A 15,778-nucleotide genomic window follows, 5' to 3' on the forward strand; every position below is an offset into this window, starting at 1 on the left:
AGATGAACAAAGTACCCTGGAGACCTCTGTGATAAAACCAACTCTCAGTTTCTTCCATATATTACTTTCACCAGGAAAATTAGGATACTTGAGCAACTCTATTACTTGAGCAGTGACAGTGTGCTGGTAAAGAACTTACGATAGTACCCTGAAGGATCCTTTTGTGGGCCAGTAAAGCTGAACTTGGGCTATTCCAAGGCTAGAGAGGTTAATAAGGAGTTCAAGAGCACCTGGCTGAGTATGAGCATTCATCTGACTTTGTTCTAAGCCCATCATCATGTATTCCTTTGGCTGATTGCCTGCTCATCTAGACCTAAACATGCTAAATGTCACCTCATTTCTGGACAAGGACTGTACCATACCATTTTGGAATTAGATGTAGAAATAGTTTTTCTTCCACATTTAGTCCTGCAAGTGAACAGTTGGTAAACAAAGGTAGCTACTTTGTGCTACAAACACATAGAAGGACCAACTGTAGAATATTCACCAGAATAACAACAGAAAAGAAAGAAATATCCCATGTCTTGTCTTCCATTGTATTTGTAATCTGAGTTCTGGTGGTTAAACATCTGTTTGTTCATTCTTGAGCCAGATACTGGCATTGAATTTTATCAAGGTTCAAATAAGTCACCCATTGAGCTTACTTCATGTACCTCCTAGTAACTTGTCTCAATACTGATGCCTTTGGTACTGGACAAGAGCATGAAAGTCTTGATTTAATTTCTCATTAGTATTTGAAAGGGAGGCCAAAGAGAGAACACTATGGGAGGCTGGTTGGGGTTGATTTTTACTGTCTTTTTCTTATTCCTGTTCTAACTCTTGACATATTAAATGTATCCTACTTTTTTCTGATGAATGCACTATTTTCCTTTTTTACTAGCTACAGGATAAGAATCCAGCCAGAATCCAATAATATGGCCAGGTTTGGAGGCCACCTGTGAGGCCATTCCAGGCAGCACTGTGGGCTAAATCCAAGGCATCAGTCAGCAATAATTGCTAGAAACAGACTGAAAAAGAACAGAATAGGCTGTTGCCTTCCTAGGCTATTTCTATTAAATATCCTGACAAGAAAGAAGGGAGAGAAGTAGAGGACAGCTTCCCTTTCCAGATCCTGAGGAGAAAATGAATCGATTGTTGCAAGAGTCAAAGGAAGAAATTATGGTCACTTTGGGATCCTCCAGGCTTTCCCTAGATAAATCTAAGGCAGAGACTATGTGTGGAAAATCCCCAGACTCTGTTAGATCAGAGGACAATTTCCCACCCCTTTGCCGTGGGTCAACAGCCTCAGCCATTGGTGGAGATAGAGATGGGGACCTGGCCCAGCTTTGCAGCTGTGGGAAGCAGGCCAATAGCCAACTTCCTCTGGGTTCTACTGCCTGTGTTTCACAGTCTGGTTCTCAGGACCTCTCATCTGCCAGCACTACTACAAGCTGCCAAGAGCTCCCAGAAAACAACCAAGCCAAGTCTCCTTTGTGCAGAGGCCACGGCCAGGACTATAGTCGTGAACAGCGAGAGCCTTTGGGTGATGTGGTAGAATATATTATCAGAGAACTACAAGGCATCAGCCGTCTTCAGACTGAGATTGCTGAGCTGCAACAGCACTTGAACCAAGTATGTGGCTCAGTGGATGAAGTGTCTAGTTGTGTAGACTCAGTACTGAGTGAAATAGAAGGCTTGCACATGGGCAGCAGCTCTTGTGCAAAGTTATGTGAAGAAGAAAAGGTCCAGGAACCCCATGTGGAAAGGCACAGAAGGGAAGCCATCCTTTACCTATATGGACTTCCTGAACAAGATTCAGAAAATACTATGGAACTGGTAGACAATTTCCTAGCCAAATACCTCTGTGTTAATGGCATACAGTGCGACAGGTACATAAGAGAGGCATTTAGGGAAGGCACAGCTCCCGCGCCTAGGCCCACTGTGGTGAAGCTTGCCAGTCTAGAGCACAGAGACTTCATCTTGCAGAAATCTATCCTCTTGCAGAATGTTGGAGTCAGGGTTGCCACTGGAGAAGAACCAGACTGGCTACCAAGCTATAAGAATTCCCAAAAGGAATCTACATCATCTTTGCAACAACTTCAGGATTATAGACAAAATTCTTTAAAGGAAAACAAGCCAGTTCTTCAGGTGGAAAGAGGAAACAAATTACCTATGACAGGATCATACCAGATGAAGACTCAGAATCAACATAGAAAACACGAGGTTTCTGAGCAGCAAGACTCTTGTTTCCTCCTCAATAACAACTTAGCAAAGCAAAGTGAGGTATTTAAGCCAGAGGATGTAGATGGAACATTAGGGACATCCCAGGTTATCAGTGGCAGCTTTGATGAGCTGGCAGGGAAGGAGGCTTCTGTGTCTTCCCATCAACTTGAGGATCCTACCTTAGTGTTCATCTCAAAGGAGGAAAATTTGGGGAAATCTCAGTTTTTCAACCAGTTCAGCCAAGAACTTGAAGCATGTAAAATAGCAAAGCTAGACAATGACAACAGCAATAAAAGTGAGATTAGAAGCTGCCTGTCACCACCTGGGTCATTGAAGACTGAGGGAATGAATATAGAGGGTAAGCTTCTGGGCTATGAAGCCAGCCTTAATATTTTGAGCTCAAAACAGCTGGAGGACCTTTTGGCAGACAAGTCCAGAAGGTTTGTCACATTAAGCTCAGATAGCATGATGGAGGAAATGATCTTAGGACCAGAGGCCTTCAGTAACATGGTTCATATTGACCTGAATGAAGAGGAAGAATGTGCTGCTCAGGTCCTTAAGGATGTTTTTGATAAGTCCTCTTGTGTGCTGGGTGACTCACAGGAGAGTGAGGACATGGAAATCAAGTTTTACACCACTAAACTGGGCCGAGCAATTCACCACTTTCGTTCAGCGCTGCAGGGTGTGTTTCAGAAGCTGGATAACAGTGGGTCTGTAAGTCCTGAGGACCTGGAAAGCAATGAAAGTGGTTCCCAATCAGAAAACAGTGATCAGCTTCTTAGGGCAGTAAGTTCAGGAGGTGCCCAGGATTGTTCCATAGAGAGCCCTGGAAGTCAGGGCAGTGAGAGCTTGCTCAGTGTGGTTTCTGGTGGAGTAGGCACCTCCATACAGGGTGAACAAACCCCTCAAGACCCAAGCAACTTCTCTGCTTCTAATAACTTACCTCTTGCATACTCCTTTCCAAGTTTTCCTCTGACTCCAGGTTTGGGAAAGGAAATGTGTTCCAGGCCTGAATCTCCTAAACAAGGCAGACTTCGCCTAGAACAAGTGTGTGCAGAGACTATCTACCTTAGCAAATGCATTGACAATTTTAAAAATGTTTTAAGAGAGAAAAGACTGAGGCAGAAAAAACTTTTGCATGAGCTAGTACAGAAGGCAAACCATCCCTCAGCAGAAGACATATCCTCAGGTATTTTGAATTTCTATGTAATTGGATTGATCTCAGCTATCTTAGAATGGCAGTCCATCTGGACAGCTTGGGACCTGTATGGTGGCAAGTTTTACAAAGTGATAGGTGAAGTTCATGTCATGAATCACTATAAATGAGTACAATGCCTGTGGGCATTGGGTATTCTCTGTCCTTAGAATTTTCAGTCTATTGGAGGAAATATAGAAGGTACCTTTTGAGAGAGTATGGTGGTACACACTGTAAATCCTATCGAGCACTTGGGAAGATGAGACAGAAGTCAAGAATTTGAGGCCAGACTTAACTACATAGTAAGTCTCTGTCTCAAGAGAAAAAAAAAGGCTTTTTCTGTATATTTGGACTCTGTTTATGCTAGGCGAGCACTCTACCACTAGGCTATGCTCCTGGCCCCATGATTTTCTTTTTGAAATAATATTTTTATTTTTCTAACAACAAATGGAGTTTCTCAACTCCATAGGCAATGATGGGAATTTCCCTCTACTACCTGTCTTTCCTAGTAGTGCTTTAGCTGACACAGCTTATTTCTGGCACATCCAGGAGTTATATATAGTTCTGACTCTGCCCAAGGACCCAATTTCCCTACATGGAGTTATGTTCCCTTTCCTTTCCAGCTAAAGGTTGCTTATCTGAGAGCTGGAAAATGGAATGGTTTTAGGAACTGAAAACCTTTTTTTTAGGCAATATGGAAATAAGTCATTTTAAATTTTCTTCTCCCAATCAAAATTAAATTTACCCAAAAAACATATGCTGTATTCATCCAGTTTTAAATGTAAATAGGATTGTCCTCTTTTGCATATAACCTGATTAATTTACAAAACAAATTATGAAGCATATTGTGTAGGCAAAGGTGTGAAGGAACAGGTAGTCATACAGTGCTGGTGGGATGGGTCTATAAATTGGTATAGCACCTAAGGAAAGGCGATTAGCATTACAAACATATATATATTTATAACATATATTTATATACAGATATAAATGTACATATAACTATGCATATACACACATATACACCTTCATACATACCCTTTGACCTCCGAGGTTCACCTCAAGAAACATATGTAAATGTATTTCACACATGACAGTCCCATATGTACAAGACTATGTTGAAGCATTGTTCTAGCCTAGTGGTAGAGTGCCTGCTAGCATGCATAAAGCCCTGGCTTCGATTCGTTGTACCACATACACAGAAGTAGCACTCAAGAGGCAGAGTGCTAGCCATGGGCAAAAAGTGTGCAAGGCCAGTGCCCAGGCCCTGAGTTCAAGCTCTAGGACTGGCAAAAAAACCCAACCACCCAAACATAGTTTTTATTATATGCTTGTTAAATTATTGGCACATGGAAACAATGGAATATAGCACCATGTAGCTTGTTAAAAAAAAGTCAGTTCTTTGCTTAAATGGAAAAAGATACCTTAAGATTTAGTGACATAGAAAAAAAGCATGGTGAAGAACAGTAGAAAAAGGTACTTAGATTTGTATGGGAAAGGAAAGGGTAGGCCAGGAGTTCAGCCTAGTGGTAGAGTGCTTGCCTAGCATGCATGAGGACCTGGGTTCGATTCCTCTGTACCACATACATAGAAAAAAGCCAGAAGTGGTGCTGAGGCTCAAGTAGTAGAGTTCTAGCATTGTGAAAGTGTTCAGACCCTGAGCTCAAGCCCAGGACTGGAAAAAAAAAAAAAAAGGAAAAGGTCTAGGGTAGAGTGGTAGCATTGAGCTGAAGAGCTCAGGGACAGTGCCCAGGACCAGAGTTTAAGCCCCCTGACCCACACAAAAAAATAAATAAAAAAGAAAGAAAGAAAGAAAGAAAGGAAAGGGTCTGACTATAGTATGTTACAGAATATCCAAGTAATGATATATAAGAAGCTGATACAGTTATAGATCATATAATGTTAGGAATATTATCATTAAGTTTGGTGATATGCATTGCTAGGTGATTTCCTCATCAGTATACTTAAAACCTGGATGGTATAATCTATCATATGCCCAGGCGATGTGATACATTCTGTAGTCTGTTGTTGGCTGAATGTTATGTGGCATATAACTACATCTGGTTGGGAAAAATATCATGTGGAAAATCTAATGGGATAGGATAGAGCTTTTTTATAGTATAGTATGAAAATTTATAAACTTTGCTAGAACAGTAGCCCCAGCTTAGTAAGCTGATCTTGCATTACAGTAGATGCAACTACAATAAAACACTGGAGAAAGCAGCTCTCCTAACTCTGCTGCTTTAGATTTTTTAGGGTCTAAGTTTATCAGTGTGACTTAACACAAGTTCAAGATCTTATTTATCTTATTTTTTTTCCTGGTATGTGCAAGGTACATACTCTCATGCGCATTGTATAAAATTTAATTATCTAATTCCTGCCACTTCACTAAAATAACTTTGGTCCAGGTCCTCAAATTACCACTGTATCACCAAGCTTACCAGTTTTAGTCTTCTTAAACACCTTAACACATTTGATTACCATTTCCTTTTTTTTAATAGCTTTATTTTCCCTGTACTGGGGTGGAGTTCAGGACCTCATTCTTGTTAGATAACTTTACAGTTATAATTCACATATCACAATATTTGTCCTTAAAATCCTTTTAAAATTGGATAGTCTAGTGTGTCTTTTAACAAAAAATAGTCATATGGTTTTGTAAATATTGCTAATATAGGACTATTTCTATCACCTCATAAGCAACCATATTGACAGTGACTATTCAATCCTCTTTGCCTTCAGCATCTAGCAAGCAATAAGCTACTTTGTTTTCATGAATTTGCATATTAGGCAAATTTCCTATAAATAATGTAATACATGGGCAATTTGTATCTGGTTTCTTCCCCCCCCCCTTTTTTTTTTTGCCAATCCTGGGGTTTGAACTCAGAGCCTGGGAACTGGCCTTGGGCTCTGGCTTCTTTCATTTAGTATAATACATTAGAAGCTATAAATTATAAGTTTTGTTTGGTGGCACTGGAGTTTGAACTTGAAGGCCTTGTACTTTCTAAGCAGGCACCCTCAGCTCTTTTCCTTTTGTTATGTTTTGAATAGAGTCTTGAATTTATGCCAAGGCTAGCCTGGAACACAGTCTTCCTATTTACCCTTCCTACACAGGTGGGATAACAGGAATACTTCATTATACCCAGCTGTTGGTTCAAGTAGGATCTTTCAGACTTCTTGCCTGAGCTAGCTTAAAAAAATCCTCCCTGTTTCTCCTTCTGAGTAGCTCAGACGACTGGTGTAAATCACCACACTTAATACTCTGTTTTTAGGCTCCTCAGTGATTCAGCATGTACCTGTACTTCATCTCTATTTTCTGGGTGAAGAATATTTGTTGAATGAACATTTTGTTTATATATTAATTGATAGTCATTTAGAGAATTGCTATCAATTTTGGGCTTTTATGAATATTACTATTGTGGACATTTATTTGCAAGTTCTTGTGTGGACATATGTTTTCCATTCTCTTTTTATTTTTTGAAAGATTTTATCAACACTGATTTTTATATCATATTTCAAATGTCATGTTTAACAAACAAGAATTCAAGAAGGGAATCTCTATATGCAATCATTGGCACATAGATTTTAGAACATAATTAAAATTAAGCTGTTTTCCATTCTCTTTAATATTTCCTAGAAGTGGAATTGTTGGGTCATATGCACAACTGAATGTTTAAGACATTGAAGAAAAATAACAAACTATTTTCCAAAAGTGGTTATACATTCCTAGTAACATATGAAGGTTCTAATTTCTTAGAATCACTGATTATTTTATCTACATGCATCTTAGTAGATGTGGAATAAACATTTTGTTATGTATGTAATCGCCATTTTTCTATTTTCTCTAGCAAGGATGGGAAGCCTTTTAAACAGTAAGGGCCATTTAGGTCTTAGAATAACAGGCAATTCGCTATAACCTGTTATTTATGCTGTTATTGTTTTGGTGGTGGTACTAGGGTTTAATCTCAGGGCCTCATGCTTACTAGGCAGGTGCTTTATCCCTTAAGTCATCCCATGTTCCCACCCCCTTCCTGCTTTCGTTATTTTTCAGATAGTCCCCTTAAGTTTTTGACTGGATTACCTTGGATCACAATCCTCCTACCTATTGCCCTCTGTATAGCTGAGATTATGCCCCTATTCGACTATGCCAAGCTTATTGATTGGCCTCCTTAATTTTTGTCCAGGCAAGCCTCAAATCATGATCCTTCTTATCTGTGTCTTCTGTTTTCTTTTTCTTCTGTTTTTTATTTTTAAAGTTTTTTTTATTTCAGTGTACAGAGGGGTTACATTTATATTCGCCAATAGAGGGTACATTACTTCTCACATATTGATATCCCTTCTTATGTTTTTGTCCCCCTCTCATTTTTCCCCTCTTATTTCAAATGACTAGGTAAACATCTATATAATATACCAGTTAACAAAGTGGGATACAGTAGCAATATGAGATTAACCGAAGGGCAACACAAGCAAAGGGAGAAAAACATAATACATAAAGAGTAACAGTCACTTTTAATTAAGTTCTTATTTCCATGTCCTGGAGGTCCATTAATTTGGCCTCATCCTATATGGTCTTATGTATCTAGGGTTTGAGCTATTATAATCCTCTGCTAGAAGAGTTTTGGATGTGTGCTATTACAGATGAATTCATAGAATCCACAAACAAAATCTGACTGAACTCCAACAAATGTCCAATGAGAGTAAAGCTGCTGAGCTAAAGGACTTCAAAGAGACCACTCAAATCAAAATCAAAGAGATAAAGAAGTCCATAAATGATCTAAAACAAGAAATACAAGGCATCAAAAATGACCAGTTGGAAGGAAGGGAGATGAACAAAGTAGAAAGTATTGGTAGCAGATTAGACAATACAGAAGAGAGAATCTCTGGGGTTGAAGATAATCTAGATATAGCGAAAGACTAGAAAATGAGTCAAACCAAATCTAGGAAATATGAAAGATCTCTTCAGGAGCTCCAAGATAAAATTAGGAAGCCTAAATTCAGGCTAATCGCTATTGAAGAGGGCCTGGAGAAACAGATCAATGGAATTGGAAATATTCTTCAGGGAATAATCTCAGAGAATTTCCCAAATATCCAGAAGGGCAGGCCCATCCAGATACACAAAGCTTTTAGAACCCCAAACAGACCTGACCAGAAAAGGACATCCTAGCACCACCTTATAATCTGTACAGGATCAATAGAGACCAAAGAAAGGATCCAAAAAGCAGTCAGGGAGAAGAAAACAATCACCTACAGAGGAAAGCCAATCAAAATAACCACAGATTTCTCAGCAGAGACCATGGTTTTTTTGTTTTGTTTATTTTTGTTTTTGGTCATTGTAGGGCTTGAACTCTGGGCCTGGGCACAGTCCTGAGCTCCTCATCTCAGGGCTACTGCCCCACCCCTGGGCTTGAGTGCTGTCCCTGATCTCTTCAGCTTAAGCTACCGCCCTACCCCTGGAGCCATGGTGTCACTTCTAGTTTTCCAGTGGTTTATTGGAGATATGAGTCTCACAGATTTTAGTGCCCCAGCTGGCTTTGAACTGAAATCTTCAGATCTTAGCCTCCTGAGTAGCTAGGATTACAGATGTGAGCCACCATACCCAGCCTTCATTTCTTTTACATGTATACTAAGGGGTAGAATTGCTGGATCAGATGGTAATTTTAATTTTGTTTTCTTTTTGGCCAGTCCCGGGCACTGTCCCTGAGCTTTTTTTTGCTCAAGGCTCTAACTCTACCACTTGAACCACAGCACCCCTTCTGTCCTTTTTCTGTGTATGTGGTACTGAGGAGTCGAACCCAGGGCTTCATGCATGCTAGGCAACTATTCTACCACTAAGCCATACTTCTGGCCTATAAACCTCACTCCTATCCAGCATGATTTGTTGAAAAAAATTGTTCTTTTCCCATTGACTGGTCTTTGCACATTTTGTCAACTGAGTATAAGTATAAAAATTTATAACCAGACTTGATTCTATTTCATTGATCTTTAATGTGTCTTTATGCCTCAGTTCCATCATTTTTAGCCATTATCTTTACTGGGCCTCTGTAACACCTCTCTGTCTTTATTCTGCCTTCCACCATTCCTTTTTAGCTATGTTTACGGATCCTCTACATCTTTCTAACCTTTTAACAACCTAGGATTCAGATATGTCATCTTTTTTCCCCAGTGCTGGGCCATGAACTCAGGGCCTGAGCATTGTCTTTGGGCTTTCTCAAGGCTAGAGCTCTACCACTTGAGCCACAGCACCACTTCTGGCATTTTCTATATATGTGGTACCCAGAAATCAAACCCAGGTCTTCATGCATGCTAGGTAAGCACTCTACCACTAGGCCAAACTCCTGGCCCTATCCTTCTTTTAATTCATATACATTTCCTAGGGTATAATATTCTAATCTCATGAATTTCATAATTACTCATAGATTTCTTTTGTAGCCTAGACAACTTCAGTGAACACTAGATCTTATATTACTTACCATATTCATTTAAATGCAAGTAGTCATCTCAGTTTTAACATAGCCCAACCCAACTTCTGATTTTTCTCCACAATTGCCTCCAAAACCACTTTTTGTATATTCTTTCTTATTAATAAATTGGCAGAGTCATTCCTGACTTTAAAAGATATTGTTATTATAAAGGTGATGTACAGAGGGGTTACAGTTGCATAACTTAGGTAAAGAGTACATTCCTTTTTGGACAGTGTTGCCCCTTTCCTTGCTCTCTCCCAGTTTTCCCCTCCTATCCTCACCCACAGTTGTACAGTTCATTTTCAACATAATTTAACTTACTTCCCTCAAGTTATCCACTTCTAAAAATTAAAAAATAGCCTTCAATCTTACTACCTTTTTTACTATCATCCTTGTGTCAGCTACTATTTTCTCTCATCCAGATGACTGAAGTAGTCTAATTGATCTTATTGTTTCTACCCTTGCACCTCTACAGTTTATTCTCTCCACTACAATCAAAGTTTTTATAAAACTTAAGTCAGTAAAGGCATATTTGAACTGGTACCTTACTGTGAAATTGGTATTCTTCCATACCAATTATGCTCTAACCTTAGGCTTTGCATTTGCTGTATCTTCTGCATGAAATACTTTTATCCTAGAACTCTGAGTGATTTATTTATATCCTCAGATTTCTGCTTAGTTGACATCTTCTTTAGTAACCTTTAATAAAATTTTATTAGCAACTTTTAGCACCGTAAGTAGGGGGAGTTATATTTTTCCCCTACTTGAATATTTCATCACACTATCATAGTATCACATGTGATATTGTGTATCATAGTATACATTACCACATGTGTCATAGCATATAAGTCCTGGGGCTTGAGTTCATGACCTGAGCACTGTCCTTGGGCTTTCTCAAGACTAGCACTCCACAACTTGAGCCACAGCAACACCTCTGGCTTTTTCTGTGTATGTGGTACCAAGAAATTGAACCCACGGCTTTGTGCATGCTAGGCAAGAACCCTACCACTAGGCTATGCTCCTGGCCCCTTATAGTATATATTTCTTTTGATGAATAGATCATGACCTCACAATGACCTGCTTTGAATTTTGGTGTTAAACACTGGACAACTTTTTTTAACCTCTCTGATTTTGGTTTAGTTTTTTTTTTCAAAAGAGAAAATTTTTACTTGATTGAATTGTGAGAAATGAATGTACTTATTAAAATAAAATGCCAAACACAAAGTGTTTATTCAGTTAGTGTAGCCTCTGTCATTGTGTTCATCATTATTGTCATCATCATCATCATCATCATCATCATCATCATCATCATCAATTCTTGTCTGTTACCTACTAGAATAAAGGTTTCTTCAAGATAAAGTCAATTGGTACTCAGGGTTCATGCATGCAATCATAGCAACTCTGGAGGCTGAGATGTGAGGATTGTGATTCAAAACCAGACCAGCAGAAAAGTCCACAATAAAGTCCACAATAAAAACTTCAAAAAAGCCAAAAGTGGCTTTGAGCCACAGCCAGAGCTGTGGCTCAAGTGAGGAGCATTAACCTTGAGCATACAAGCTCAGAGACAGTACCCAGGCTCTGAGTTCAAGCCTCAGGACTGACAAATAACAAAAAATAATTGTTTTCATTCATTGCTGCACCACCAGCACTAAGAACAATACGTTCAGTTGGGCAGACCTCTCCTGGCCTGCCTGGACCTGGACAACACCTTCAGGCAAGATGTAAGATCTGTTTTCTAGAGTTTTAAGTATAAAATGTACTGAGAATACTAAATATAATAGTTAAGTTACAACATTTTTATTTAAAAGAAGCCAGTTGACAAGGAAATTTCTTGCTTGCAAGGAAGTTTATATTTAAATAAACTATTGGGTCAGGAGTGTGGCCTAAGGTAGAGTACTTCCCTAGCATGCATGAAGACCCAGGTTTGATTCCTTGGTACCACATACATGGGAAAAGCTGGAAGTGGTGCTGTGCCTCAAGTGATAGAGCACTAATCTTGAGAAAGCCCAAGGACAGTGCTGAAGCCCTAAGTTCAAGCCCCAGGACTAGCAAATAAACAAAATATTATGTGCATCTGACATTAGAAAGAAAAAAACAATACTGACCAGTGAAGTATAGACAACATATTGTTGTAGAAGGATGAGTATCAAAGTAACATGGTAGAGAGGCACCTAATTTTGCTTTTGGGAGGAAGGAATAAAAATTTATAGAAGCAATAACATTTGAGTTTCAGTATTGAAGAATAAGCTGTGGCCCACCCCGCAGATATTTCAGGTATGGGAGGAAGATGTGCAGAGATATGATAGATAAGTTCATAAGAGACACAGAAAGGAAAGATTAAGTCAGGAAAAGTATGAATGTTGAAGTGTATTATACTATCAAAAGGAATGGGGAGCCATTTATGCAATTAAAGAAAAACGGATTCAATATTTAAAATAGAAAATGTAGAATTTATCTAGTGACAGAAGGTCAACATAAAATTTCTTGTTATAGTCCAGATCAGAGACTATGGAAGTGTAGACTAGGACAGTGGAGGTTTGCCATACAGGGACAGGAGAGGCTATCAGAGATAGACTGGTAGACTATATAGGGTTGGGCGACTGATTGAATAGGAAAGAGGGAAGAATCCAGTGCCTACGTGGGTGGAGGGAACAGGGTGATGATTGATCTTGGGTCTCTGTTATTGGGAGGAAGAAGGAGGAGGAATATATTTTGTCAAATTGAATTTAAAATAAGTATGGGATATCCAGGAGCCATATAATAAGCAGTTGTTAATCTACTGGGAAGCATCTGAAGGTGGGGGAGGGAAATTTTGGAATTGGTAAGCAGGCACCCTACCTCTTAATCCGCACTGCTAGCCCCAAAACTCTGGGATTGGGATTCAATAATGGAGAGTGCTGATGGTCTTAAGATGATGATTATATTTTATTCTTAGTCTTTCTGGGGAAGTCTAGGAGGACAGAAGTTTTTAAAATAAGACATGGTGTGGAGAATGTATTTAAAATAGTTGAGAGAAACATTTCCAGCTCCAGTCACTGGGTCAATTAAAGTGTTACTTGCTGTTTGTTTGTTTTTTTAACTGGAAGGGAACAGAGTATTTTAGGAAGAATAGGAGATAGAGGTAGAAGAGATGAGTCTAGTTATAAGAAGAATGTTTTTCTCCTCTCCCATCTTCCTAGAGCTACACTGTCTTTGAGAATTCCTAGTCCTGAGTTTGTTGTGTCAGGACACATGATATATTGGTCTATCAGAAATGGTTTGAAAAAATGAGCATATGTTAGCTCATTTCTTTTTTATTCTATTTTATTTGTGATGTAGTACCAATTTGTCTTTGAGAGGGAAAAGAAAGAGGTAGATGGATTCTCAAGGAAGCTTGTGAGCTGGTCCATGCATGATCAACAGAGCAACATAGTTCCTGGTGAACAGAAAAGGAAAAATCTCTAGATGTTGTCTCCTGCTATGGCTTGCCTGAATCTTTCAGAAAGTGTTTTCCTTTGGCATATTGTTCTGGGTTTAATAATCAGGCCTGGATATGCAGTCATGGTTTTTAATCTAGATTTCCTAGTTCAGCATCTACATCCTTGTCTTGACCCCTAGGCTTTTACTTTGGCCTGCTTTACTTTAGGGTTTGGGAAAACAGGCCAGAGATTGCTGGGGAAATTTATGGGCAAGTCTACATTTTAAAATGGAAGGAGCTCAGCTATCACACCCTGGCTCCACAAAAAGTTAATGTGGCTTCTGAGGAAGGAATACACTCTACCTCAGAAGCTTGGACAGCCTGTAAGAGTGGTCCTTGATAACAAGCCTGGTACTGTGACTCTGACTGCCCTGAAGGAAAGAATGAGTACAATCTTCAGGCAGGCTTCATCTTTGGGAAAGTAGCCATTGGCAAGTTCAAACTAAATATCACAGACCAAGAAGACACAGAGTTAAGATTCTAGGAGCCAGTCATCTGGGCTCTGTGGCTTATGCAGGTACCCAGGGCTTTCTCCTCCATGTATTTTGGGGTTGGCTGGCATTCTCTTTGGGTTCCCCACTATAAAATGGAATCTACTAACCTTTCTGCCCTTTTTTCCCCTGCTCTTTCTCTCCTTGCAGAAGGAAAGCGAGGAGCCCATCAGGTCATGCCTTTGGCCCTTTGGGCCCGTTCTGTTTTCTATTCTCCACCCTGCCCTCTGAGCACTGTGGTGTATGAGTGTGTGTGAGTGTGTGCGTGCGTGTGTGTGCACACGCATGCGTGTGCATGTATGTGTGCATGATTTGTGTCTCTGAGTAGTGGCTCATAAAGATACTCTGTTTTTCTAGAAAGATGTTTGCATGCATGCTCCATGCTGTGTGTGCTCTATGCTCCTGCCCAAATCCCTGGAGCACAATGTGAAAATTGTGTGTGTGCCAGCATGGATGCATATTCCATAGAGCATGTGTGTGCTTCCACTCTTACTCAGTCTAGCTCTGCACAGACATTGATTGCCATTCTTTTCTCTCAGTTTGCACAGTGTGTGTCCATTTTCTACCCATTGCTGCAGACTCTGGCATATGCTATAACCCCTGGCTGAACCCAGCATGCATGCTTTTGTATTAGAGAGCAGGAGACATTTTGCGGCTCTTACTTGGGACCCAAAGTGTGAATGTGCTCTATACTTTTGAGCAGGCTTGTTGGCTTCTGCGGGCAGAAGCGTCTATAGACCTGTTGTGTGGCCTTCTCATGCCTTGTAAAGCACTGGCTCTTGAATTTACTGAGGGTTTGCTTTGCCTGTGATTTGGGCCCTGGCAAACATAGTGAATCCTGGCAAACATAGTGAATCCTATCAGATTCTTAAGCCATAAGTGCAGGATTCATGCTCAGCTTGTGATTCTTTCAGATACAAGATGTGTCTATCATTAAGTAGTTTGGGTATACTTCTTCCTATTCCCCCTCTGTTTTTCAGTGTGCTGTGTATGCATGGTCTGTGCTTCTGTAGACTACAGTTTCCTCTAAGCATAGGAACAGCACATTATCTGGGATAGCTCCCCAAACTTTTTGTGCATGTTTTGTAAGCCCAGTAGTTTCTGGAAAATGTCTAGTTATAGGAACTAAATAGAAAATAAGAATCAGTTTACTAGGTGTTTCCAAAGGAAAGGTAAGTTCTAGTTGGTAACACATCAAGATTTAGGGAAGGACTCCCCCAGTGTCCACTCCTTGCTTCTGTCCCCTAGCAATAATAGACTTGCAGTTTTCCCCATCATTGAGGGAATTCTGTTGAGGCATTATGGACTGTCTTTTGTACATGGCAAAAGTATTATCCTAATCTCTAAACCAGATCAGAAGGCAGATGGGGAGGTATAAGGATGCAGGCAGATAGGCATGGTTGAAGCACAGATTAGTGGCTTACTAAAATGTTCTGAAATCCAAATTCATTTGAATATATTGCTTACTTTTGACCATCCATTAGCTCTGGCCTATCTCCTATTCTGTGGCTTGCCTCATCCACACTTTCCCCTCTCCCCAAACATCAGTCCTCCCAAAGCTAAGCAGCTTTCTTCTGTATTCCTTCTGGTGCTAATATATGCTAGGATAGTTTGAAGGCAGGGAAGTCAGACTGGACAAGTTCAGGAGGGATAGGAAACCCCAGAACTGCTAACATTTCTTTTCTTTTCCTTAAGAAACATGCACCATTTAGTCCTCGGGAGGTTGCTGGTAGCTTTGGAACTATGTCTTCTCTTCACTGCTTAAGATTTGCTTGCCTTGTTTTGCTTTTGCTCTATACAGACATGGTTTTGTTTTGGGGGGGTTTTGCCTTCTACTGCTCCTTCCTGAATTATTTGGTAACTCAGTTTTCAACTGCTTACAGCCTATGAAATTCACCAGAATGATAACCTGAGTGTCTAATTTGTCCTCAGTTCTCTTGTAGAGTTTGTAAAATGTAGAGAGGGAACTCATACTTAC

General features: G+C 39.8%; 1 protein-coding gene across 4 annotated transcripts in view; it reads left to right on the forward strand.

The window, feature by feature from the left end:
• Window positions 1-15,778, forward strand: part of Unc13b (unc-13 homolog B) — a 171,740-nt gene that overhangs the window by 112,779 nt on the left and 43,183 nt on the right. Inside the window, exons 1-2 of one of the 4 annotated variants that reach the window (XM_090330201.1) lie at window positions 926-3,391; window positions 13,951-13,973. The exons of the other annotated variants lie outside the window; for them this stretch is intronic. Of the exons in view, the coding sequence (XP_090186327.1) occupies window positions 1,123-3,391; window positions 13,951-13,973 (2,292 nt within the window). The 5' untranslated portion in view covers window positions 926-1,122. Of the gene's footprint in view, window positions 1-925; window positions 3,392-13,950; window positions 13,974-15,778 lie in introns of those variants that run through there. 4 annotated transcript variants of the gene reach the window in all.

This window comes from Megascapheus bottae, chromosome 3 (assembly GCF_031878675.1).
Source record: "Megascapheus bottae isolate mThoBot1 chromosome 3, mThoBot2.hap1, whole genome shotgun sequence".
NCBI lineage: Eukaryota > Metazoa > Chordata > Mammalia > Rodentia > Geomyidae > Megascapheus > Megascapheus bottae.